This window comes from Falco biarmicus, chromosome 16 (genome assembly GCF_023638135.1).
Source record: "Falco biarmicus isolate bFalBia1 chromosome 16, bFalBia1.pri, whole genome shotgun sequence".
Classification (NCBI taxonomy): Eukaryota; Metazoa; Chordata; class Aves; order Falconiformes; family Falconidae; genus Falco; species Falco biarmicus.
The window spans coordinates 1,413,514-1,438,110 of record NC_079303.1 but is presented as its reverse complement, the minus strand read 5'-3'; the positions used below and the strand labels follow the sequence as shown (position 1 = coordinate 1,438,110).

The window sequence follows — 24,597 nt, the reverse complement described above, 5'->3', positions numbered from 1 at the left end:
TCTCAGCTGGCATAGTCTGATTGTGCCCAACATTCTGCAGAGGCATTGACCATCCAAAAAATCCTCAGTAGGAGAGGTAGGACCTGGTGCAGCCCTCAGAATTGCGCTTCTGCATTGGTGGGACTGCAGGGGCTGTGGGGGAAGAGGGGTGGATTCAATGGGGGCCTGTAACTCTGGAGTGGTCAGTCAGGAGTGTGGAGTGTTCCTGGGTGCTGCTCATCCCTGTCCTTTTGGTGAGGGGTGGGAGAGGAGGAGGGGAGTTTCCTCAGCATTGAGGAGGTTGTTAAACAGAGAAGACTTTGGTGCTCTGTTGTCGAGCTTCTGTGGATCTACAGATGAGCAAGAAACCTAGCAAGCGGTGCTGAGCTGGTGGGGGAGCATGGGGTGGTTGGGAGGGGTGCTGGGTTATTAGCTGCAAACTCAGGAATGTGCTATTTTGGGTAGGACTCGGATTCCTGCTGGAGCTCAGGCTGCTGGTTACCCACGTGTTGGTTGGGTTTGGCTGGCTCATGGCGGTGGTGTTAGTGCAGAGATACCTGGGGGTTCTGGGGTAGGGGACAGCCTGCCTGGTGCTTGTCAGGAGCAACCTCTGCGCTTGATAGCGGTTCACAGGGGAGAGGGAGGAAGGTGATGCCAGGTGCCAAGGAGAAAGAGAGGGGGGGAAAAAAAGCCCTGTGAAGCTGCTTGAATGGATAAATGTGGGTTTTGCTTCCCCCTGTTTTGTACCAGTAAAAGGGCTTCCTCCCTCCTTCCCGGCAGAGCCCTGGCCCTGCAATGCACGGCACTTCGTCACTGTCCTGACAATCTCCTGGGTAAACAATTTGCCTAATGAGACTGAAAGAAGGCAAAGGTTTCTGCTAGATGAAATGTTACATGTTCTGCGTTGTAGCAGTTAACCAGAAACTGGGGTTTACATGTTGCCTTGTTAGAAAGCACTTGGCCAAGTGTGGAACCTGCAGGGAGGCCCCGATCCCTAGGGATCCATCAGCAGCTGAAGTGTGATGCTTGGGGAAATCCTCCCCAAGCTGTAGAGCCCCTGGGGTCTCTGCTTCCATGGTAAGAGTATCTACTTCTCCTCCTGCTCCGCTGGCTTCAGTAGTTTGGCAGGTTTCTTGCTCCAAAACTTGTTTTCACAACGCGAATTGTCTGCGCCCTGGGCTGAACCAGGCTGCAAGCGCGAGTAAAGCACTGATGGAGACATCCAGCTTTAAATCTGGGAGAAAGAAGTTTCCCAGGGCAGCTGCTGGCATTTCCAGGAGGCCTCTGGCTTAAATTCCTCTCCTGGTCCTTTACCTGCCCCTCCAGGGAGGGGAAGAAGTCAGCACAAGCTGTGTTGGTGCGGGAGTGCGTGCTGGAGCTTATGTAGCTGTAGACTTGAGCAATAACGTAGGACGGGAGCTGAGCTGTTCCTGCTAAGCAGGGCTCGAAGGCAGCTGTTCCTCATGGATTCTCTAGGTCTGTGTGTAATCAAATGTCCCTTTTCTTTGCTGTGCTTTGGCAGAACTGGAGCAAATGTGCATTTTTAAGGCTTCTGGCTTGGTCTGGACACAACTGTTGTGCGTGGGAGGCTGCTGCTATGAAAACGCTCGGTATGAGCACCCTGGCACGCATCTGGGTGTCAAACCCCGAGAGCCTTGTGAAGCTCAATCTCTGGAGCCCGCTGACCCACGGTGGGGTCAGGCTGGGGTGCTGCCAGCACCGTCCGACAGCTTGGGGAAGCAGCAGGAGGGACGAGCAGCTGGCTGTGGGCTGGAGGCTCTCAGGGAGCACTGGGGACATCAAGGCTATGAGGACAGGCTGTTCTATGTGCTTCTGGAAGTGTGAACAGGACACGGGCTGCGGAGTCTGACGCTTCCTAGACTTGTGCAATGGGGCTGCTGTGAGCGGACCCTTGGGTGAGCTTGTCCCACCGCCCAAACCGGAGGGAGGGATTCAAAGTGGGGCGGTTGGACCCTGGAGCAGCTTGTGCAGGTTTCTGCCGCTGCTGCACCATTCCTCCTCCATGGGGGCCCCGCCGGCAAGAGGGGAGCTGGTCCGGCTGCCTCCTGTCCTCTGCAGGAGGTGGTGGTGTGATGAGCCCTTTCCTCCTGGGCTGCTCGAAGGATGAGGCAGCTCTGGGGACCTTCCCCTCCAGCAGCGCGCAGGCCATGGCTCGGCCCCGAAGGCTGGGGCTGGAGCCCGGCTCTGGGCTGGGGGCTCCCTCCGTGTGTCCAGAAGGACTTGGCCTGGGGAATGCTGGAGCTCGCAGGGTGAGGGGCTGCGGGGGGTAAAACTGGGTGTGGTGGAAGTGATGAGGAGACACAACTCTTCAATAACCTTCATTTAATTCTTTCATGACATTGGCATGTGTGGAAATGTTACAGGCTTGTTTACAATACTGATAACATTTGCATTGCTGTGTGGATTAATAGCAAAGCCCTTTGTGTCAAGTACTATACAATCGCTTCATACATTTTTTTTATATAAAATAAATGCTTAGAAATATCAACCATTATTGCTACTAAATTCCTGAGTTATGCTGAGAACATGTTCTCTTCACCTTCATTAGATGCTCCCTGCTATCAGTAGTGTTTGCTCGTCAGTCACAAAGCTCTGCGGTGTGTTATACAGGGTTTGTCCATGCAAGCTGACGACTGCACGCAGGGAAATTTTCTATACAGGAACAAGGAAAGAAAATTCAAGTTAGCAGGCTTGCCCACGCTGAGACAGCAACAACTTCAGAAGTCAGATGGCACACCAAAATGTTGGTCGGCTCCAGAACTATAAGCCTGACTTCCAAGCTGTTCTCCTGGACAGACTCCACCGTTTGCTCTGCCATCCCAGAGCAAACGTCCCCTGTGACTGCGGCAGATCCCGCAAGCGAAGCTGGTTAAAGCTGGTCTGATGCCGGAGCCTGCGTATCAACGCAGCAGGGGCAAAGCCTGCCGAGGGGGAGAGGACCGTGTGGTGCTGCGGCTGCTGAGGTCTGGCAGCCTTGATGGCCGATAATACAGGGCAGCCCATCGTGCAGCGTGTCGGGCTATTCAGAGCGTGGAGAAGCAAAGCACTTAACGTTAACTGCATTTTACCTGAAAGTCACGGATATAGGTGAGGAAAAAGCTGAGGAAGGAGAATGCTAACGACCACTCTGAGACGGTACTGATGATGTGAGCTGTGTAGCCCTGTGTAATAGTGAGGGGGGGGAAAAAATAATCAGTGTGAAAAGCTCCTCTTGAACCTGTGACAGCACAAAGACAGCTTGCATGTGTGACATCCCATATGCACAACTATTTCCTTTTGGAGAGTAAAAATTTTTTGGCATATGGGCACTCTCTCTGAATGAAGTGCTGAACTCTGCAGAAGAGTGAGAATGACCAGGAAGACACCTGCTCCACACAACTGGGATGACCCCCACTGGGAATTTAATAGCCACCTGCAAAACCTGAAGGCTCAGTCAAGAGTTTGGCATGACTAACAGCAAAACTCTTCACGAAAGTAAGGTTCAAGGCCCTCCTTTGGATGTCAGCAGACTTCCTGGGGGCTCCTTTATGCTTTAAATGCAGGGAGGGGTGGGAAAAGCCCTCAAAACCAGCCTGTGTAATCTCTCCTCCAGGAAGTGTCGCACCTCGGAGGTGGGCAGAGCTGTGACTACCAGCATGCCCTTTCTGTCCCACTCGGGATCCCTCGCTGCCCAACACTTGGCCCTTCGATGGCAGCTCTGCCACTTGTATCCTTTGGCCTTTTTTCTCCTCCTGGCTCCACCAGACACCCACCTGGCAGCAGCCAGGAACGCTGCTTTGCTGCAACCCACCGGCATATGAGATTATTTACAGTTATTGTTTAACAGTGACCGGGAATCGCTGACCAGACAGGCTGGTAGTCTGACAGCTCGTTCAGACAGTTAAACTGCTGCCCCTGAGCAAGATTAATTTAAAATAACCCTTAAAGCTGCAACTTTTGCTGAAAGCAACGCTTCAGCAAGTAGCTGCATGCTGGCTCAGCTGGAAAGCTCACTGTCCCCTGCCATCCCAAGCAGGAGCATGGAACTGCAGTCAGTTCCCAGGTGCATATGTCACTGAAATAACGTAGCTGGGTTTTGTTCTCTGTTTATCTTTTCCACTCAAACACTTACTCTTTCCTGTGGGTCCCAGTGCAACTTCTGCACTAGATTCGTCCCATACAGGCCGCTGTATAAGATGACTGAGGAAACAAACACTTTAAGAAATATGTTAAGGAAGATTCAAGAGCAAGAATGAGCAACTTGGAAATTTTAGACTCTGCTTGGATTGTGTCAGGCTGAGGCTGTAAGGACATCTCTGTGTTTCCACAAAGTCTCATCAGCATAATGAACACTAATAACGGAATCATACAATGGTTTGGGTTGGAAGGGACCTAAAAATCCAGTTCCAACCACGTGCCATGGGCAGGGACACCTGTCACTGGACCAGGTTGCTCCAAGCCCCGTCCAGCCTGGCCTTGAACTTCCAGGGATGGGGCATCCACAGCTGCTCTGGGCACCCTGTACAGGCGCCTTGCCACCCTCACAGTACAGAATTTCTTCTTAATATCTAATCTAAATCTACCCTCTTTCAGCTTAAAGCCATTACCCTTTGCCCTGTCACTACAGGCCCTTGTAAAAGGGCATGCAATGTGACATGGACTGATTCACGTCATCCCCTTCAACTTGTAGGTTGTCCCAACTGCCTGGTTACTGTCATATGATAAAGTTAATTCTAATCTAAATCAATTATTTCTGTTCTCTGTATGCTGTATCTTGTTATACCTCCTTGATCAAACACAGCATCCTTATGAAATAATTTCAGCTATGATAACATGTGAATACTGATTTAGCATTTTGTGTTTGTTTTTAGTGGTATTTTCTAGGCTAACAGTGTCTAGACCACCTTCCCTGATGGCATTTCAACTTCTCAACCACCTTGAATTCTTGACATGTGGGTGATGGGTTGGCACACTACAGCACTTGCAGCAGAGAGGGTTATTAGCTTTTCTGTTTCCCTCTGTTCACTCCAGGTTTGAGAACTGCTTCGGTACAGCAGCCCAGGGAAAACCCCACATGACAATGATTTGATCAGAGGCCTGGGATTTTTCTGGAGCAATTGAGATGTCATCTCTTTTCTCAACATCTTGCACAGGGAAGGTAAGCTACATCAGTGCTACTGCCTTTATAAATTGAACTTGGAGCATTAAGTTACAGAAGATGTGATTTTCATGGGATTAAGATATCGGCTTCAACCGTTAATGAGATTAAACATCAAGAGCCTCCTGATGTGAAAGATCAATTCTGGTGGTGAAAAGGCTGAACTTACTGGCACAAACATGTATTTGAAAAGCCAGACTTCCAAAGCTTATTAAGAAATTGATCTGAGTGGTCCAGGGAGCTCTGGTTACTGATCTGAATGCCAGATATCCAATTCTCTGCTAATTAAAATGTACAGCTTTAGTAGCTGTTAGTTACCTGCCTGACTTACTACTGCAATGGAAATAATTTAATCATTGTGATACAAAAATAACTGGCTGTCATCCTTCCCCCATTACAGAGTGGGTAATTAACTGCTTTGCTCTTTCTGTGTTGGCAATTCTGCTGTTTCGCTCCAGCAGAGGATTAGGAGTATTTTTATAGAAACATTTAGGTTGAAAAAGATCTTTAAGATCACCGCCCTAGTCCTGCTGGCTACTGTTTCTGATATAAAAGGTATGTTTCCTTCTGCTGCCCAGTACCAGTTGCAACTGTTCCACCTTTGGCCACAGACATCTCCCTTGTACCATCCTTCCCTTATTACATTATGAGATGTTGGTTTAGAAAATAAGTCTGACAATTTCTCTTTTCTTCTCCTTCCACGCACATGTATGTATATATCATTATTTCTACAGCTTTCTAAAGCTTTACTTCCCTCTAATTTTGGTTAGACTGCACTGGTTCAAAAACCTCTACGGCTACGGGGTTTGTGGTTTTTTGGCACTTGTAGCAGATCACGCTGTTCCATTTTTAGTCTTCCCAACTGTATTTGGCTCCTAACTGTTCAAAGCTCGAAATCCCATTCTCCACCAGCACCAAAACCTTCTGCTAGGGATGGCGACTCACAGATGACCCCCTCGCCCTGCGCCAAGCCTCCTCAGCAAGTAAGGGTCCTTCTCGCCACTTTCCAGATAACCAGCCTGTGCCCTGACTATCATTTCTCACCAGATGGGTGCAGACTGTATAATCTTGTAGCAGCAGCAACAGGAGCCGGGCAAGATGGTCTGTCACTGGGAAATGGGGCATATGGTTTAGTATTGGTTTTGGCTGCCAGCCTGGAAATAAGTAGAATTGGTGGGGATTAAATTGGTGGCCTTGATTCAGCTGCAGAAGGGACAACACTTAAGCAATGATTTTTGCACCCATGTAAATTTGATAACTTTAGTGTTGTAGTCCTGTTGGATGTAAACCTGAGTCATAATTTTTAAATACAATGTTTAGGTCCATTGGGTTGAGCAGAGGAACAGCTGTGGTTTGGTTTCCCGATTGTTAAATGGACAGGAAGAAGCCCTCTCTTTTCTGGATGGGCTTGCCCATGTTTCTGTAAAACCCACAGATGCTTCCAGCACTCAGAATTCAAAGGTAAGGGAGAAGATGGATTCCAGAATGGAGGGAATGCTGTAGGGAATGCCAGCCAGAAATGTCCTGCCTTTTGGAGTGTAGGATGGGCAGGGAAGGAGATCAGAGGTCAATTGTCTCTTTAGATTCAACCCTGGCAACCAGAATTGTGTCTCTGACAAATGCCAGTGCTTTAAACCTGTTCTGGGAGCCAGCTGGCTGCACACGGCTCTGTTAGTAGTATTTTCTCTTATGCTATGTTCTGTACTTCTCTTTTAGTTGTATCCAACTGTAACATTTGCTGCAGCATTCCTGTTGCCAGGGAGCAGACGCTTATTGCTTACCTGGCTCCCCCCCCACCCCCATTAAACAACCCATCTCTCACACACACTGCCCCTTCTCCCCATCGTTCATAACCTACGGCCTGACCTCTTTGTGATAAACTTTTTATTTTGCCGTTTTTAGTCTCTGGTGTGCAGAAGGAGAGCAGAAAGGGTGGTAACCATCCCTCTTACATTTTTTTATTATCCAGTGATTCACTTTTGAGCTTCACCTGATGGTCCCCTTTCCCCTAAAGCTCCCAGGTTACGATACAGAATACACACAGACAGCACGATAGGAGCCGCACGTAAAGGCGACAGGCCTTCTGTGGCACAGCCTTTCACATCAGTAGGTTAAATTAACATAGATGCAAATACTGTCATTGGTGAAGGCTGCTCGGTCTTACAGTGACACGGCACAGCAAAAAGGATACTGCTCACAATGCTGGAACAACACCAGAGCAACACGGTCAGACGGATCCAAAAGATGTCTTTGCTGTGAACTTCTGGCTGCATCAGGTAGGACAGGACGGTCTGAACCAGCATATAAATGGCTCCTACTCCGAATGTCAGGCAGGCTCCAACCACGTGTATGTAGTACAGAATACATTTCTAGGGAAAGAAAGCACTGCTTGTACAGAACCTGCTTTCATTTTTAAATTTAATTTTTACACTCTAGGAACAATTTTCTTCTGTAAACCTTTGGCACTCCACCCTCTCTATTACCTTCTCACATCCCAAGCTAAGCAGTCCTGGAACGTGCTAGTGCACAGGAGATTTTTCTTGGAAAGCCCATACAGAGCTGGCTGGAAGCCAGCCCCTGCCAGCTCCCTGTATTGCTGCTTTCGTTAAGTCCTTGTGGCTAAGTTACAGGTCACAGCTATAGCTTAACTACAGGAATTTAAGAGCTGTTATCGTTCATGATACGGGACAGTAACACAGAAAGTGGATAAGGAATCCTGGCAGCTGGGCAAGGAATGAGTGACAACAGGCTGTCCGCTGAGCTTTTCTATCCCAGGAATCTGCACATCTATGAAAGACAATGCAATATGTGATAAACCCGACACAGCTCTAGTACCCACAACAGGATTAAAAATAATGAGGTTTAGCGCTTCTCTGAATTACTCTAGTTTGAATAAGCCTTGTTTGACAAATTAGTATCTTTGAATACTTGGAGGGAACAGGGCTGAATCAAGCAGTAATGCTTCTTAACTTAAAAACCACTACAGGAGAATGAGCTGTCAAATAGTAATCATTAAAACTAGAAGTTATTCCAAGAAAAAAACACCCAACTTAAAATTCATGCCCTGAAAAATCACATTGTGTTCTGTCCTTCCTCTCATCCCTGGCTAAGCACGGCACCTGAAGGCAGAAACTAGAAAGTGTGACCTTGCCAACTGCACGATGCAGGGCAGCCTCCCTACTCGCCAGTCCTGCAGGTGATCATTTATGCCCAAAGCAAGGGACTGTCTGTGTATTTTACTGAGTAACTATTAAGATCAGGAATTGGAGTCACTCTTTCCTCATAATCTCCATGTGCACCTTATGCGCACAACTGAATCTGAGGCGCTGCATCCACAGTGTAAGAGGTGGGAATTTAAATAGTGAATAATGAAGCTGCAAAGGTGTGTGCTCCAAAATCCTGCGCTGTTCAGCAAAGAGGTATCATCAGAGAGAAATCTTTGCCCTACAGGAGAGAAGATCACTAGCCACAGCTAGAATAAAGCAATTGTACTGGCTGAACAGCATGAGTTAAATCTCCTGTGAGGGTGAGCCCTGTGCTACTGCTTTGACGCGCAGCAGTGAGCGCTATCTGGAGCTCTGTGTGGGATGGCTGTTCCCGTATCTCCTTTGTTTGTCTTCATGTATTTTCACACATGTTGTCTTCAGTAACTAGTAGATTCCAGGGGGCTTTAAGCTCCTTTTGTCTCTGGTGTGGCCCTCAACCAGTCCTCAGTATCACTTGGATATGCAGGTACATCACTTCCAACTTTTGTCTTGTTCAAGATTAAATGTTACACAAAACAGTTAACAAATTAACATGCACTGTCTATGTTTTGATTATCTTGAAATCTATGGAAAGTAGATGTATCCTCTCCTGACCAGTGGTGGAGGGAAATCATGGAGCTGAACACAGCCAGGAGGCTTTTGCATGGTGGGTGCAGTGGGGAGGCTGTGCCCGCCAGGAACAGCTAGGGTTCCAGAGAAAAGTAAACGGAATTAAGCCTCCAAAAGAAAACCCACCCCAACAGGAGTGTGCTGCGGTTTCTAAGGCCAGGGCTGCTGAATCACTGGGAGAGCTGTGCTGGGGAAAAGGAGAAGGGAAAATTTTCCCAGAATTTTTCCTCTTTGCTTTTCCCTGGCCCTAATCCAGCAGGAGACCAAGGTGACACTGCAGCCTCTCAACACCAAAGGCACCACTATACATCCCCAAAAACCCAGCAGGTAATTAACACAGTGAGGCTGGGAATTGTACAACTGTCTTGCATGTAGCAGCCAACAACATAGAATGTGGCCCTGCTGATGGCGTGATAGGTGAGAATACCAGATTATTTTTTTTTTGGAGAGGATGGGAAATACTGGGGAGGAATAAAAATAGACACCAGGATGGAGAAATTAAAAAGCTGGTAACTGTTGCAGTGTTTCCAACAATTGCACAGGTTTGAAGGAAAATATACCTAAGAGGACAGACTTTTCAGAGCTGTACTTCTTGTGCGGTTGGGTGGTTTTGTTGGCATTACTTCTATTTGTACATGTTTTTTTTACTATTTGATACCTGATTCCCTGGAGTAAAAGACCACAACTATACTGTATTTTGAATCTGGATTACTAGGGCTTTTAAATCTCCTATAAGGAGATCCAAAATGAGTTTGCTTTCTGCAAAACTTGTGGGGGGTTTTAATGTTTCAAAATGTCACGAATGGCTGCTCACAAGTCGCAGTGGATAAAGCAAATAAGAAATAAGTAAGAAATTATAAACAAAACCTTACATTTTTTAAGTTTTCTGTAGGGAAGTTGACAAAAAACCAGGTTTGCCCCAGAAGGTTTTGCTTTCAGTAAAATCCCCATTTTATCAGATATCTCAGTAAACAAACCCCCACACAACTTGACAGCTTCAGAACATTGCAAGCAAAGCACAAACCTGGAAATTTGCAATAATGCAAAGTCCGAAACAGCTCATCAATCCTAGTGTAAGGCCAATCTTATTGAGCTTGATGATCTTGGATTTTTCTGGATTCAAAGCATAAATTTGTTTATAACGGACGTACATGGTAGCCATACCTGTTAATGAAGAACCCAACTGCAGTAAGATTTTCAGCTGACAAGTAGACAGTCCTTTTTTAACTGGGAAGATGCTGAGTGACAGAGGCAACTATTTAAAATACAAAAACTGTCTTATGGTGCGCTTAAATAGGAAAGCTTAATGATCTGGAAGTCAAAACTAAAATAATACAATGGTAAACAGGTAAATTTACTAGATTTTTCTTGTTTCTTTCATTTGAAAGACATACTAGGTTGTTTTTCCCCCTCTCTATAATCGCAGCACAAGTAAGGTGACTGCCTTGATTTTGAATTTCTATTTCTTTTACTAGTCTGTTTTTTTAAAAATGCATTTCTGGCTTTCTGGAATCTGCAGCTGTCATGCTGGCTTTGAGGAGAACATCCCTGATATACGCTTTCCTCTGAATTGTTTAAGAGAATTAAGATTGATTACTTAGAATTTAGGATTTGACTGAGAATTATGGGCCATATAATGATCTGAATAAGGAAATTAGATTGTTTAAAGCTCTGTGCATTCCAGAACTGCCTGCAGTTCTCCAAGGACAGACAGCTTTCTATACTCACCCAAGAAAGCCGAAATATTTAACATGATCCCAAATAAGCATCTTTCAGGTGGTATTGTCCCTGTATCACTGGAAGAGATAAATGAAGTGATATGTATCTATCTATACTAAAAATACTTACAACACAACTTTACTTATTTCAATCTACAAAGGAACCATAAGAAACAGGTTTGTGAAAAAACCCTCCTAGACATTTTTCCCTGAATTTTTCATTAGTCAAACTATACTGTTCTAGTTTCTAGAGCTGTAGAAATAAGCAAGGTAAAGACATGCTATCCTTAGAACAAGGAATGAACACACTTGGTATAACTATTGCTTTTATATCAATCTTGATTCCATAAAAGGTGAATATAGTATTAAGACTGGGAAAATGAAGCTGGAAAACTGAAAGACCAAAACTAAGGTCATATGTACAGCAATGATGCAATGCAGTTGGGAATATAGATTATAGTATGTATTTACTGGTGCAACCAAACCTGGTGACAGCAAGAGGCTTCACTACAAACAGAAGGTGGGAGATGCACCCCCAATTTTCTTGTTCATCATCATTTTAAGGATACGTTCACAGAGCTACCGCTTAAAGGTTAGACTTTTGCAGAGAAATAGACAGCTTTAAATAGTGTTACACACAAATAACTACAAACAGCTAGTAGTTTTGGGACTGGAGCTGTTGGGTAAGAACTGCTGTTTGGAGCTGGGGAAGAATTCACAGCGTGGGAGAGGCCAGTTCAATACTATGATACGGTACGAATGTTACTGACCTGATGTAGGGCACCAAAGGGTCGACGTGGTGTAGGACGATTGCAGTAATGTATGAAAACACAAAAGACGCAGCTGACCAAACAACCAAAGCCGCAGGCAAGAAAGAGAGGCCTTGCTGAAACCACCACATTTCGGTGCAGACTTCTAACTCCGAACACTGCGAAGAATCAAATACAAAGGTTTGCTAAGATTTCTCAAAACTTTTCCTTTTCTCGAGACAAGCTGCTTCAAGTACAGCAATTCTGTATTGCTCTCAGTGTTGTCCTGCAAACCCAAAGTGAACATTTGACTTCACGGCACAGAAGCCATCATAAATAGAAACATCTGGAAATGTTAATTCTGAAAGCCTTAGAAGATCAGAGGAAAAGAAACCAGTAGTGTCACTTTACTACGTCTCAGCATTTGTTGCTGTCAGAAAAAGGTTGGGTGGGTCACTGTGAGTTACTGACTCTATTTGCTTCTTGCCCTTGTGTCATAACACCATGTTAGAGTTAGTGAAGCTGACAAAAAATGCACCCAAGTAGTGGCAGTTTAACTGATAGTGGCTGTTGTGGAGCCTCTAACTTCCATTAATAATCGACTGGGCAGATGTGGAGGAAATTACCTAAAATTACTTTAATATCTGCACTCATTTACTACCTGTCATGCTGTGTGACTCAACATCTGTTATAAGCATCACTTAAATAAGCTCACAGATATCTAGGAGCAAAAGCTGACTGCTACCAGCTACAGCCTTCAAACTCAAGGGCTACTTATTCCTGGTGGCAGTGTAGCAGCTAGTATGTTTTTACAGGTGGGAGGAAAAGGCCCATTTACAGTGGAGTGAAATGGCTAACACTGTCCTCACACCATCCAGTTCTGAGAGTCCCAGCCTGACAGCAAATCTTTGTTTCTCCCTCCAGTTCTCTAAGAACAATAATGTGCAGCTGGGTCACCCTGGTGAGCTCATGCAGAAAGAACTGTGACTCTTCTTTACTTGCTGCTAGAAGGAAGTAATTTTCTATCAGCTTCAAACACAAAGTTAAACAGAACTGCTTTCAAATCCCAGAATGGCTGAGGTGGGCAGGGACCTCTGGAGGTCATCTTGTCCAACACCTGCTCATGCCAGGCCACTCAGTGCCAGTCGTGCAGGATGGCTTTTGAATATCTCCTAAGAATGGAGATGCTACAACCTCTCTGGGCACCCTGTGCCAGTGCCCTGTCAGCCTCACAGTGAAAAAGTGCTTCCTGATGTTCAGACAAACTCCTGTGTTTCAGTTTACACCCATCACTCCTGGTCCTGTCACTGGGCACCACAGAGAAGAACCTGGCTCCGTCCTCTTTGCAGCCTCCTTTGGGTAAGGATATGAGATCCCACCTGAGCCTTCTCTTCCTTAAGCCCCTGCATTTTATGCTGTTTTCCTGACGGCATTCCCTTACGTTTACACTCATGAGAAGAGTACGGAAAGTGTTTAACCATAGTTGAAACTGGAGACTGTAAATGGAATATGAAATAAGACAAGGGTGAAAAGCAAATCATAAAGAAAATGGATCCAAGGATGTCCAGGCAAAGATCAGACAGTACGTGAGAAAAGCAGAATAATGTTGTGACAAAATAGGAAGGAGTGTGGCACTGAGAAGTTTTAGGAGGTGGGCATTGCCTAGAGTGTGACAGACTGAAAGGAAGGAGAAAAGGAAGAAAAGAGACAGGAAGCACCAAGACTAGAAAGTCTCACAGGAGGAAAAAAGAAGTTGAAACTAAAGTCCACGAATCTTGCAAACAGATCAGAGCTGATCAAGTCCTTTGCATCTTACTTAGGAGACCTCAGCACTCACGTGACGCGGACGTACTGTGCACAGCAGGCACTTGGTCACAGGCAGGCCTTGGGCATATCTTTCTGCTGACCTTTGCCAGCATGCATGTCTAGGAGAGCTTGTGGAAAGCCAGGCTGATAGATTTATCACGTAACACATAACAATGCATAATGAGAATTGCTCATTTACTAGAACTTGGCCACTATTAGTGCTTCAAACAAGAACAACGAGCTCTGACATGCTCCTGAGAGGTAACAAAAGGCAACTTTAATTGATAACCCTTGAAAAGAATGTACAATTACCTACTCGGAAAACTGAAGGTTCACCTGCTTGTAAGGAAGATGTTAGGTAGCAGATAAAGGTGTCTAACAGGAGAAGTAGTGAATAAGAAAAGAGTGGTAGAATTGAAGTTGCTTGCTTTCTTACCCTTAAGCTTTCATTTTTAAGCTAAGTATAACATTTGCTCTCTGACGTTGACTTTCATTTTACTGTAATGCAGTAAAAACAGTAATGAAAATATCTTTGCAATCCCATCCCTTGTATAAGTACATTGGGAATTTGAAAGAGAAATGCATATTTTGCGTGGCATTCTGTTACAGATCTTAACATGTGATGCAAAACTTCAAGCAATCAGTCCGATGCTCAGATTTTACATTTCCTTTAGCATTTAAATGTCCGTAAGTACCTTAACTTTATTTTTGAGCTAACAGATTTTTGCCTGAAAACAAACGATATGCCACATACCTGAGCACGAGAGCAACAAATGAAGTCACCTCAAGAGGAATCCAAAGTCATCTTTCTGGTGAAGTTCCACGTTCGCTTCATTTTTTTCCCCTAAATCTTTGCAATATAAAGGAAAATCATCAGGGTGTGAGGTACTTCTATACCTCTTGCTGTATAGCATTTGTTCTCCTAATTCTTAGCATCTTCTGTTAGTCATTGCTGCTGACTGGACATTGGATTAGATGGGCTGTTGGCCTGACACAGTATGCTTTTCCTATGTTCCAGGTGGTTTAAGGAGTGAAGCTTGTGTACGGTGGGATGGTAGAAATGCAGAAAAACAGGTGTTTAAGACTTTTTGATATATAGGACTCGTTGGCACAAAGATTTAACTTGAAGTGAGAGGCTTTCAGGAAATAAAAAAAATATGACCCCAACTGTTCTAATGCAATTAAAACCAGCACACTGCTTTCACATAAGGAAGAGGACAGAACATGGAGTCTTCCCATTTCACTGTGGATGGGCATCCCAGTGCGATGCTGGTGCTACACTAAGTATGTGGCAGGACAGGTGCTGAAGCAACCTGAATGTAATTATAGAATCATAGAACAGTTTGGGTTGGAAGGGACCTAAAAATCATCTAGTTCCAACCACATGCTGTGGGCAGGGATACCTTGCACTGGACCAGGTTGCTCCAAGCCCCGTCCAGCCCGGCCTTGAACTTCCAGGGATGGGGCACCCACAGCTGCTCTGGGCACCCTGTGCCAGTGCCTCGTGATCCTCACAGTAAAGAATTTCCTCCTAATATCTAATCTAAATCTACCCTTTTTCAGCTTAAAGCCATTACTCTGTCCCATTACTACAGGCCCTTGTAAGAACTTCCCTCTCCAGCTTTCCTGTCAGCCCCTGTAGGTACTGGGAGCTGCTCTAAGGTCTCTCTGGAGCCTTCTCTTCTCCAGGCTGAACAGCCCCAACTCTCTCAGCCTGTCTTCATAGGAGACACAGACATCCCACAGCTCCCATCTTCTCTTCACATGGGCAGCTGCCGTTTTCACACACTGCAGAAGTCATCACAGGGGAGGCTCTGTGCTGCCTTCCTGTTACCTGGTGATATTCATAAGCTTGCACAGGTGTCTGCAACGTTTGGGTGCTGGTCAGGTGCAGCTTCGGGATGCAGTGTGACTGAAGTTGTGTGGGTAAGGCTCACACACAGATTTTCCACCTGTGGAGACTATTTGCATGCCTACACAGATTGATTTACGTGGACTAAGGTGAGCTTAGTAAAGCAGAACAGCTATTCCCAATTTCCCCCCTGGATATTGCTCTTATTACACAATAAATGTGGCCACACAGGCAGCTCATCAGCAGTGTCTGCTCCAGAGCAAGCCCCACTGCAGAGAAGCCCTCAGTCTGTTAAGGCTGGGCATTTCCACAGCTTGTGCTGTCACTTCGCCCAAAGCCATGGCCTGGACACAAATTATGGTCGTTTTCATGTGGTCAGGCCTAAAGAGCAGTGTGGTAGCTTCAGCTGCAACCTGAGAGCTCCAGTGAAGCACTTCTTACTGCGCATATAGCTGTGGGCTGGTACATCCCAATGGCTCCAGGATTAGAGCTGGTTTGGGCTCTGTCAGAAAACTGCAGCTCTGGTCCTCTTACCTGCACAGACATAAACCCCTGACAAACCCTCCTTACATGTAAAACTTCTGTAAATTTTTTCCCCCATAAATTATCTTTCTTAGCTCTGTCAAGATCTTCCTTGAATTCTTACCATCTTCCTTCCTGTTTAAATTTTTTCAGTGAAATCAAGTCTTTTTTCACACTGTTACGTGGGCAGACTGTGTATAGCAAACACAGGCTTTGTTCCGTGCAAAGCGCTGTGTGCATTTATGGCACCGTCTGCTCGAGGCCATCCGAACTTCACAGTGCTGCAGATATACCCTGTCACTGCCAACTCAGGGCTCCGAACGAGCGTCTGGGCAAGCACAGGCACATAACAAGGCTTCTCCAATCGCTGGGAGGCAGGATGGAATTGCCTTGCCATTTGCCAGCTGGAAGGTCCTGAAATAAATTAACACCTCATCCTGTCCTATTGTTTTCAAGGGGGAGAAAGAAAACACTCAGCCTCCTTGTTTTTTCACAAGGTCCTTTGCCAACTGATTATATCATGACAACGGCTAGCCTCTCTTTTCAATGTAACTATGATTTTCTTACGCACTTCTGTGTCCTAAGTTAGGTTTTTTTTAAGCCCCATATTAAGTATCAGATGTTTTCTGCAACAGGCATTATCAAATCATCCAGAGCAAGTCAAGGAAGTGTTTCAAAAGCAAAGGAGATTTTAACCATCTCTGAGGTTTTCCTTTAAATTCAGGAAGTGTGCAGCAGCATTCTGCACATGGTTGAGCGTGCAGAATAGAAACTACAAATGATAAAGAAAGGTAGGCAAAACCATTAATGGCAGAAAGTTAATGTTACCTATAATGATAATGCTGAAAAGATAGTCCAAGTACGTGGGGGAAAGGGAAATTACCTGCCTCTTCACTGCGCTCTCAGCAAGACAGAGATAAAGCTGTACTCGGGGATACTCCTTTTTCTCTCCAGCAAAATGCTCCAACAGACACTGTGTTGAAGGAAGAAAGACAAAGCAGTTTGCCCTGTGCGTTCCTAAGTAAATACAAAGGTCGGATAGGGATGAGTCAGAAAGGGATTGAACCTGTTCATTTGCGCAATTTATTGTCAGGGTCAAACTGATAACAACAGTTAAAGGTTGCTAATCCTCAAAACAACTAGAAGGAAGAAAGTAGGAAATGTGTCGCCTTTGTTGTTCACACTGCAGGCTAATGACAGATGACTCATTTTGAGTATTTTCATGGTAGTGACACCAAAAAAGTTGCTATTAAATCTTTTGGATATGGGGGTCAGTTTCCAGAGAGTTGAGGCAAGGATCGTTATGCCCTGGCTAAGCCCCTGTTACCTCGCTGGGGAAGCAGCAGAAGGGCAGGGTGCCAAACCAAACAAAGCCAGGCACAAGATACCATGACATAAGGATGTACCAATGCCTGTTTTAGAAACCTGGCATACCAGGATACCAGCCCGGCGCTACAGCTGACCGAGGAGCTCAGCGTCCAGGATGAACGCACGCTACCCGTCAGTCCAACCTGCCTAACCAGAGAAAAGCATCTAAAAATACGTGAGTACTGGCAGAAAAGCACGGGAGACAGTTTCCCACATCAGAGCTGGGGAAATGAAGTTACTGTAAGGTCACAGAGAGGGACTGGGGGGGGAAGCTCGGGCGGGGTGAGGGAGAGGGAAAAGGGACCAGGATGGAGGGAATGTTTAGGAGAGCCGCTGGGCAGGAAGGATGGGGAGATGGAGGGGGGGAAAGGGGAGGCCTGAGCGCAGAGGGGGGAAAGGACAGAGGCTCAATGGTGTCCCTGGGGCAGAGGGGTCACTAGAAGCAAAGGGGGACCATGGGGGATAGTGGCTGGGGGGCAGAGGGGTCACTGGAAGTGATGTGGGGCCATGGGGGACAGCGGTCGGGGGGCAGAGTCGTCACTGGAAGTGATGGGGGGCCATGGGGGATGGTGGTCAGAGGTCCCTGGGGCAGGAGGGAGAGTGACGGGGGTCCCTTGGGGGGGTGACTGGGGGTCTTCTGGGGGGGAGGGCGGTCACCTGAGGCAACCGGGGGTCTCCGGGGGCGCGCGGAGCCCCCAGGCCGGCCGGCGGGCCGTTAGGTGCGGCAGGGGGCAGCGGGGAGGGCGGCCTGGGGGCACGAAGGACCGGGGCGCGGGCCAGGGGCCAGCGGGGGGTCGCTGAGGGGGTGACGGGGAGGCGGAGAGGGGCGGAGGGCGGCTGAGGGGCGAACCGGGGAGGCTGTGCGCGGTGGGTCCCCCCGCCCCCCGTTACCTCAGCCGCTCCCGCGCCGTCCCCGCGGCCTCGCCCCGCCCCGCCGCCGCCCACCTCCTTTCCGGCCGTCGCAAAAGAGGCGTAAAAGCGCCGCCTGGTGCGGGGAGATTGAGGTAAATGCCGGGTTCTGCTCGGTGGCGGGTGCGGTGTGAGGGGCTGGGGTCCGGCCTCTCGGTTCTGCCCGCTCCTCCCGGGTAGGACGGGGTCCCTGGGGGAGAGGGGCGCCCTGTGGGCTGGGGGGAGATCCCTGAGGGCGGGCTGGGGCCTGTGCTGCGGGTTGGGCCGGGGTCCCCCCGCCCGGCCTGGGTGCGGTGGGTCCTGGCCGAAGCGGGGGCAGCCCGCGCGAGTGGGGGGCGAGGCGGCTGGCCGGGCCCAGGGGGCCCTTGCCCTCCCTCCCCTTCCCTGGGCCTTTGCCGCTGGGCGGCCGGGCCCGGGTGAAAGTCCTGTGGAAGCCGGCGGTGCAGGGTTGTTTGTTTTGGAGGACGAGACGGTCTCTGGCTGTTTTCTCTCCTGGCTCAGGCGGAGTTCACCTCTGGGGGAGCAGCCCCTCGGGAAGAGAGGATAAGCACACTGCTCTGCCTCGGGACTCATTTTTCTGGTCATCCAGGACAGTGCCCACAGGGACCTCCTAGGTGGCTAAGCCTGAGTTCCTGATAAGTGAATAGGTGCAAGTCTGTCTGCTCCCAAACTTACCGAGTTCCTGCATAAGCAAGGCCCTGCTTGCTGGCTTGCTCCTCTCCTCCCACTGACAGAGCTTCTGAGGCTGGCGCTTCACTGTCGGAAGTTGCCTTAATTAAGCTGTGGAGAGTGGAAGTGAGAGTACTTGTTCTTGTGCCAGTATCGGCCTTTGATTTACAGAGCTTATTTTCCCTACCTGATAGGTGCGTTGCTGATGGCTTGACAGGCAGCTGCCATCTTCCCCTCTCTAGCTCTATTCCGCTGGACTTTGCAACTAGTTGTTTTGGGTTTTTTTTGTGGCTGGATCCTGTAGATAAATGGCAAACTTTTCTTTTTTAGTCTTCTTTACTGCTACTCCTCTAGTTTGTGTGGAGAGTTATGTGTTTCTGGTCACCTGCCTTCAAGAGAGATGGAACATAGCGAGGATCCTTTTTTGTTCTCAAAATGCTGTTCCTGACCCTGCGTCTTCTTTTCACAGCTGCCTTGTGCTGGTGGCTGTAGGCTGTCTTTGACCAGCTAAAGCTCTGTAGCTCTTGCTTATCTTGAAAGGTGAATAGATGATGAACTTTCACCTGAATGGGGTTAAATTCAGAGAAGTAAAAAGCCACAGCAAAACTGAAATAAAGAGCAGTGATCTGAAAAAAAAAATAATGCTTTTAACTGTCTTTAGGTGGTTGTTAAGCTTCGCCAAAGAGGCAAAGCTGCTCCAAACCAATTTAACTTAAGACTTCTCTGTATTTGTGCTCTTTTTAGTGCCATCAATTGATAATCCAAGTGTTACAGGTTTGTTGGGTATTGCTAGCTGTCCTGTGAGAGAGTGAGGGGACTGACTCTGCCTCAGTCTGTAACGTAAGTCAGCGGTGTGGTGTTGGTTTCTACTGCCGATAAAATTTAGGCTGGTGACTGCAGGATATTTGCTTCAGTAGGCAGCAAGGAAAGTGAACAAGTACAACATACCATTTTATAACTGCATTGACAGCACTTGTTTTCTGTTTTTCCCTCAGTGGTGCCCCAAATATCTATCTTTTCTGAGAGAGATATTTTCTAAAATCTTTTTGCTTTGCTGATGGCAAATGAAATGCTCCGTAGAGCAGCAGCTAGGAGCTTTTGATATCTTAAAATCTTATGTGTGCTCTTCACCTTCAGTATGTCTCAACTCTTTATGTTGCAGGATCTTATGATTCTCCGTAACAGCTGCTACCTGACAAATAAAAATTCTGAGGCCACCCAATCCATGAGTGGGCATCGAAACATAAAGAGGCGATGTGGGGAGTCGCACCTGGAATCCCCTGCGGGCTGTGGTCACGGTCCTGCCGCTGGATGCGTGTTAAGCAAACTAGTTCAGTTGCCTACACCTCCCTTGTCAAAGCACCAGCTGAAACGGTTAGAAGAACACAAATATCAGAGTGCTGGACGATCCCTGCTTGAACCCCTAATGCAAGGTTACTGGGAATGGTTAGTTGGAAGAGTTCCAGCCTGGATTGCCCCGAATCTGATCACCATCATTGGACTGTTAATAAATATATTTACAACTCTGCTATTAGTATATTACTGCCCAACAGCTACAGAACAGGTAAGTTACGGACCTCTGACAATTTTTGTTCATAGTTGCTGTCATCTAGTAGCACCATTTTCTGGTGGGTTCTCATCTTTGTGGAGAACTGTTTCTCCTTGACCAGCCTGCAGTTCTCATACGTTGAAGCTCTTCTCTGTAGGTGTCTAATGTGCGTGCCTCTGTGCGAGTGCCTGCGTGCTGAAAGAACACATACGTATTTTGGGGTTAGCTTGCTGCTTGCTCAGTGAAACGGCACTACCTCTGGCCAACATGCACCATGTGAAACAGGATCCAGTACCAAAATAGCTGTTCTGGTTGCAGCTATGAAGGACCCGCTTCACAAAAGCTGCAGCCCCACAAGGCTTGAGTGCCTGTGCAGACAATTAAGAAATGGATTTGCAGCCATCTTGCATGGCATGAGGTTTTGCCTGTTTACTTTCTCTGCTTGTGACTAGGTTAGTCACCTCCAGCTTTCTGATCTAGAGTTACCACACAATGAGGAGTGCAAGGTGACTCGATTGGCAGCGAGCTGCGTCTGCCTGCAAGCCCAGCTAGAGTTGCAACACAGCGAGGAACTTGAGCTCAGTCAAGGGACTGAGCTCCAAAGTGGTGCAGCTTGAGAGATCAAGGCGGGCTGCTTCCTCTGTGGCTGTGTGACTAAACCCAGCTTACTAAAACAAAGGAACACCTTTCTTCATCCCGTGTGGGCCTGGTAATGTGAACTGCCAGGGCAGCTTGGATCAGAACCTTAGGTACAGTGTGTTACAAACTGTGGGAATACAAAGTTGTCTTCTTGAGCAGCATGTTGCCCGAGTAGTCTGTGAGAAGGCTTTACTCTTTGTTCCGAATGCACTAAAAGCTCCTGACCTGTCCTCAGGAGAACTGTCTTAACTTCCTGTAATTCCTGGTTTCAGGGATACAAGTGTCTTTACGAGGCATTTCAGCTTACTAGTTTATAAGACTTTTCTCTTTTCAGTAGTTACCCCTTAAGGCACTCGACAAACATCCAGTTTTATGCGCTGGAAAAGTTTTGCCACTTGAATGTGGAATCTTTAAAGCTGCTCATATCTTATGTGCTGAAAAAGGGAATTATTTGGAACAGAAAATGTATTACACTAAAATAGCTGGAGAATGTCTCATGAGTTCTAGCTTTTAAAATACCTGAACTCCTTTGTAACCAAGTCTCCCAGCTGAGGTGGTGAAAACGCTTCACAGTCAAGTGGCATACAGTTAGTTTCCAACCAGACTCTAAAAAAACCCGTGTAGATTGGCACATTCAGCACTGCGTCCCTGTTCTGCATATGACATAGCAAAAGGATATTTGCTTCTTCTAGAAATCTGTTGAAATAGATAGTTTCACAATAACTTGTGGAATTTGGCAGGTGTAAGATAAAAAGTGAATGTTAAGCTGGAGCAGTGAATGCTCAGAGCAGCTCCTTTCTCCTTTGGCCCATGGCACTGCTGTATGGCTTGGTTTTAACTTGCTGCTTATTTCCATAGCACTGTTCCGTGGGGCTGAGGCTCTGAAATCCAGTTTGATAGAGAGATTTCAATCTGTCTCTATTTCATCAACTTAGCAGATAGTATAGGCCACTGAACCAGAGCATAATTTAAAATTTAGAGTACAGTTGTATTTTGGTTGGTAATTAAACTTCTGAAGTACACACTAAAGTATGCTCAGAGCATCAAAAAGTCAGTGTTAGCTGTAGTCTGTTGTATTAAAACTGGTTTGTATTTTAACCAGTTTGAGAGTTACTTTGTGTGAAGCGAGTGAGATTGTATTCTTGCTTTAGATGAAAAATAACTTTGCTGAGCTAGCTTTCAGCCTGATCTGGTTTGCCATATGGCACTGCAGCCCTGTGTGCTGGCACGACAGGGAGGGTGCCATCTCGATGGTGGAGCTGGGAGCTTGTGCTTTTAAAGTGTCAAGTAGCTGTCTGGGAAAGAAAATCGGGCTTTGAAATTCCAGAAACAGATGATTTTTTTTTTTTTTTTCAAAAAGCACTGTTGCTTTCAGATGTAAATTGTCTTTTCCTTTTAACTCAGTCTTAGTTCTGTGTTTTTCAAAAGCAACTTGTCTCTTCCTGTTGATGAGAAGTGTAGCCAAGAGAGCGTAGCTATGACTTACAGTTTCAGTGGTAGCAAAAAAGAAAATAAAAATAGTTCTACTGCCTGCTTAGTTGAGGGGACCCCAGCTAGCAATGTGCTGACAATGGAATGGTAGCTGATTATTATTTTTTTTCCTATAAAAAAAGAAAAGGAAAAAAAGATTTGGATAGGAGGGAACTGTGAAATCTTATGCAGATACAAATAACATCTGTGGAAACACCTATGCTGCTGATGAAAGTAGCATTTAAGAAAGAAGAGCCAGTGGTCTGATTTATTTTTTTTTTTAGGTTTATAGAAGAAAATTGCATGACCCTGAAGGTAACCTAAACATTGTAAATAAAATCTGTACACAAGAAACAGAAATGGTATCATGGGATGGAATTCTGTGGCATCAAAACCTTGTCTAAACGTGATCCTCTGCTTTTGGGTGACACGTTTCCCCCTTACTTCTCTCCTTGTGCTGGTTTGTATAGATACACTGCTGAAAGCAGAGCGTGGTGCCAGCTTTTGAGGCAGAATGAACTGTTTTAGTAAAATCCTGTAGCAGGAACAATGCAAGTTGTAGAAAGAAATACAATTTAAGTTGATGTGCTGCAAATGAGTCATGGTTGTGTAGGCCAAAACAAGCTGGGCTCCAGAGCTTTATGAGAGGCAAGTCAGCTTGATTAAGCTACTTAGCTGTATTAATACTTCATTGGCATGGTCTATAAAATACAGCTGCTCATAAATGATCACTTCTATAAGTTGTGTCAAATGTGAAGATTGCTAAATATCCAGTAATATCTGTTTTATGGATGTGTAAACTGAGACAATCTAATGGCAAACCTCTCTGGCTTTTATAGTCATAATGGTTTATGCCTCAGATACTGAAAAAAACTTGAATTGTAGTCTCTGGTCTATCAGGAATTCGGTATTGTTCCTATTTCTGTAGAAATAAAGACTACAATACAGGATATGAATACTAAGGGTTATTAACACGATTTGGCAGAGCTGCTGTTACCCAGTAATGGAAAAAACGGTGGTGGAGGAGGTGCGGTGCTGCAGAGCACTGAAACTTTACAGATCTCAGAGTCTGATGGCTAAGCTTGAACTCTAAAACTTTGAGCGCTTTGCAATGACGTGGTTCTCAAATGCTGCTGCAGCCTGGTAATACCCTGTACTTGGCAGTGTTTTAGTATGTGACACCTCCCTGAGGTCTTGTGAAGATGAGCTCAGTGTTTGTGCCACGGTTGCACAGGGGCTAAGAAGTTTTTGAGTTTCTAGATCACTTGGACATACCCCCACTGGAAACAAAAGCAAGACAAGAACTTAACTGTGCACCACTTTGCAAATGTAGTGATAGAATTTTTTTCAGATGTACAGTGCAGCTTCCTGCTTTGTAAGATGTTCTTTACCTATTAATCAAAGCTAGTAGTTCTTGTCACTGTTTTATTTACATTTCTCATGTCATAATCCTGCCTGCCTGTCCTTGCAAGGACCAGCTAACGAAAAGTCCATGCATGATGAGGAAGTGTGTGCAAATGAAAAACTGCTATATGAGAGTGTAAGATGGGTCAGCTTGAGGCTTTGCTTTTTTTTTCTTTTAAGGTTTAAAAAAGATCTTTTACTCTCATTGACTTTCTTTCTTAGGCACCTCCCTGGGCATACATTGCTTGTGCATGTGGCCTTTTCATCTACCAGTCTCTGGATGCTATAGATGGAAAACAAGCAAGAAGGACAAATAGCAGTACTCCGTTAGGAGAACTTTTTGATCATGGCTGTGACTCACTTTCCACAGGTATTGTCATTTTTAATTGAAGTATGAGGATTAAATGACTCTGTTTCAGGGATCAAATCTGCAATACAGAAAAATGCTTCTTTTCTGAAGAAGAGGACAACTGATATTGATGAATGTGTAGCTTTTCAGTCAGCCTTCTTTCCATAACGGTACTCTTGATCAACTGAACGTCATCTTGTATTACACTGGGGAAAAAAATTTAAAATTTAAGCATGTGACTGGTTCAATTTGAGCCAGCAGTCTTCTGTGCATGCTTTATCAGAGTCTTGGTTCTAAAAAATCTTCCACACAAAGCTGTCAAAGTGCTCTCCTGTAGTATTTCAGATTGAATCTGTGTGGAGTGATTGCAAGGCAGCCCCAAGAATGGGACAATTCTTGAGTGGCCAATGGGACAGTACAAGTCTGAGTTTTAAGATTAGAATCAGCAAGATCAGTTCATAGCTGGGTCGAGTTCACTGAGCCAGCCTGAAGTTTAACCCCATTGTAAAAGAATGATCAAGTGCTTTTGGGTACTTGAATTTAAAACTCTTACACTTTAAATTTTTATGGATACTTTATCA

The 24,597-nt window shown here is 46.0% G+C and overlaps 2 protein-coding genes across 7 annotated transcripts in view; one reads left to right on the top strand and one right to left on the bottom strand.

Annotated features, from left to right (window-relative positions):
* Positions 1-2,307: 2,307 nt before the first annotated feature.
* DRAM2 (DNA damage regulated autophagy modulator 2) lies at positions 2,308-18,733 on the bottom strand. Of its 3 annotated transcripts, none has more exons than XM_056362094.1 (10): positions 18,612-18,733; positions 16,543-16,676; positions 14,040-14,135; positions 11,501-11,658; positions 10,741-10,808; positions 10,037-10,176; positions 7,329-7,506; positions 4,112-4,194; positions 3,069-3,161; positions 2,308-2,652 (listed from the first exon to the last, which is right to left on the bottom strand). In XM_056362094.1, the coding sequence occupies exons 4-10, from the start codon at positions 11,629-11,631 to the stop codon at positions 2,545-2,547; spliced, it is 801 nt and encodes a 266-aa protein (XP_056218069.1). In that variant the 5' UTR covers positions 11,632-11,658; positions 14,040-14,135; positions 16,543-16,676; positions 18,612-18,733; the 3' UTR covers positions 2,308-2,544. The 3 variants fall into 3 exon arrangements, with proteins under 3 accessions (XP_056218069.1, XP_056218068.1, XP_056218070.1); XM_056362093.1 differs by lacking the exon at positions 18,612-18,733 and adding an exon at positions 17,919-18,007; XM_056362095.1 differs by lacking the exons at positions 3,069-3,161; positions 18,612-18,733 and adding an exon at positions 17,919-18,007.
* The window catches only part of CEPT1 (choline/ethanolamine phosphotransferase 1), a 32,030-nt gene continuing 24,513 nt past the window's right edge, over positions 17,081-24,597 (top strand). For 2 of the 4 annotated variants that reach the window (XM_056362088.1, XM_056362089.1), the window contains exons 1-3: positions 17,952-18,031; positions 19,768-20,169; positions 23,890-24,037. In XM_056362088.1, the coding sequence (XP_056218063.1) occupies positions 19,774-20,169; positions 23,890-24,037 (544 nt within the window). In that variant the 5' untranslated portion in view covers positions 17,952-18,031; positions 19,768-19,773. Of the gene's footprint in view, positions 17,203-17,951; positions 18,032-18,445; positions 18,584-19,767; positions 20,170-23,889; positions 24,038-24,597 lie in introns of those variants that run through there. The other 2 variants (XM_056362090.1, XM_056362092.1) reach the window with 2 other exon arrangements.

Coding starts and splice junctions, on each gene's coding strand:
- DRAM2 (XM_056362094.1), bottom strand. CDS start 11,631: ATGTGGTGGTTTCAGCAAGGCCTCTCTTTCTTGCCTGCGGCTTTGGTT. Junction 10,177..10,740: donor AAATATTTCGGCTTTCTTGG/GTGAGTATAGAA, acceptor CTTCATTAACAG/GTATGGCTACCATGTACGTC. Junction 7,507..10,036: donor GCATTATTGCAAATTTCCAG/GTTTGTGCTTTG, acceptor TTCTTTCCCTAG/AAATGTATTCTGTACTACAT.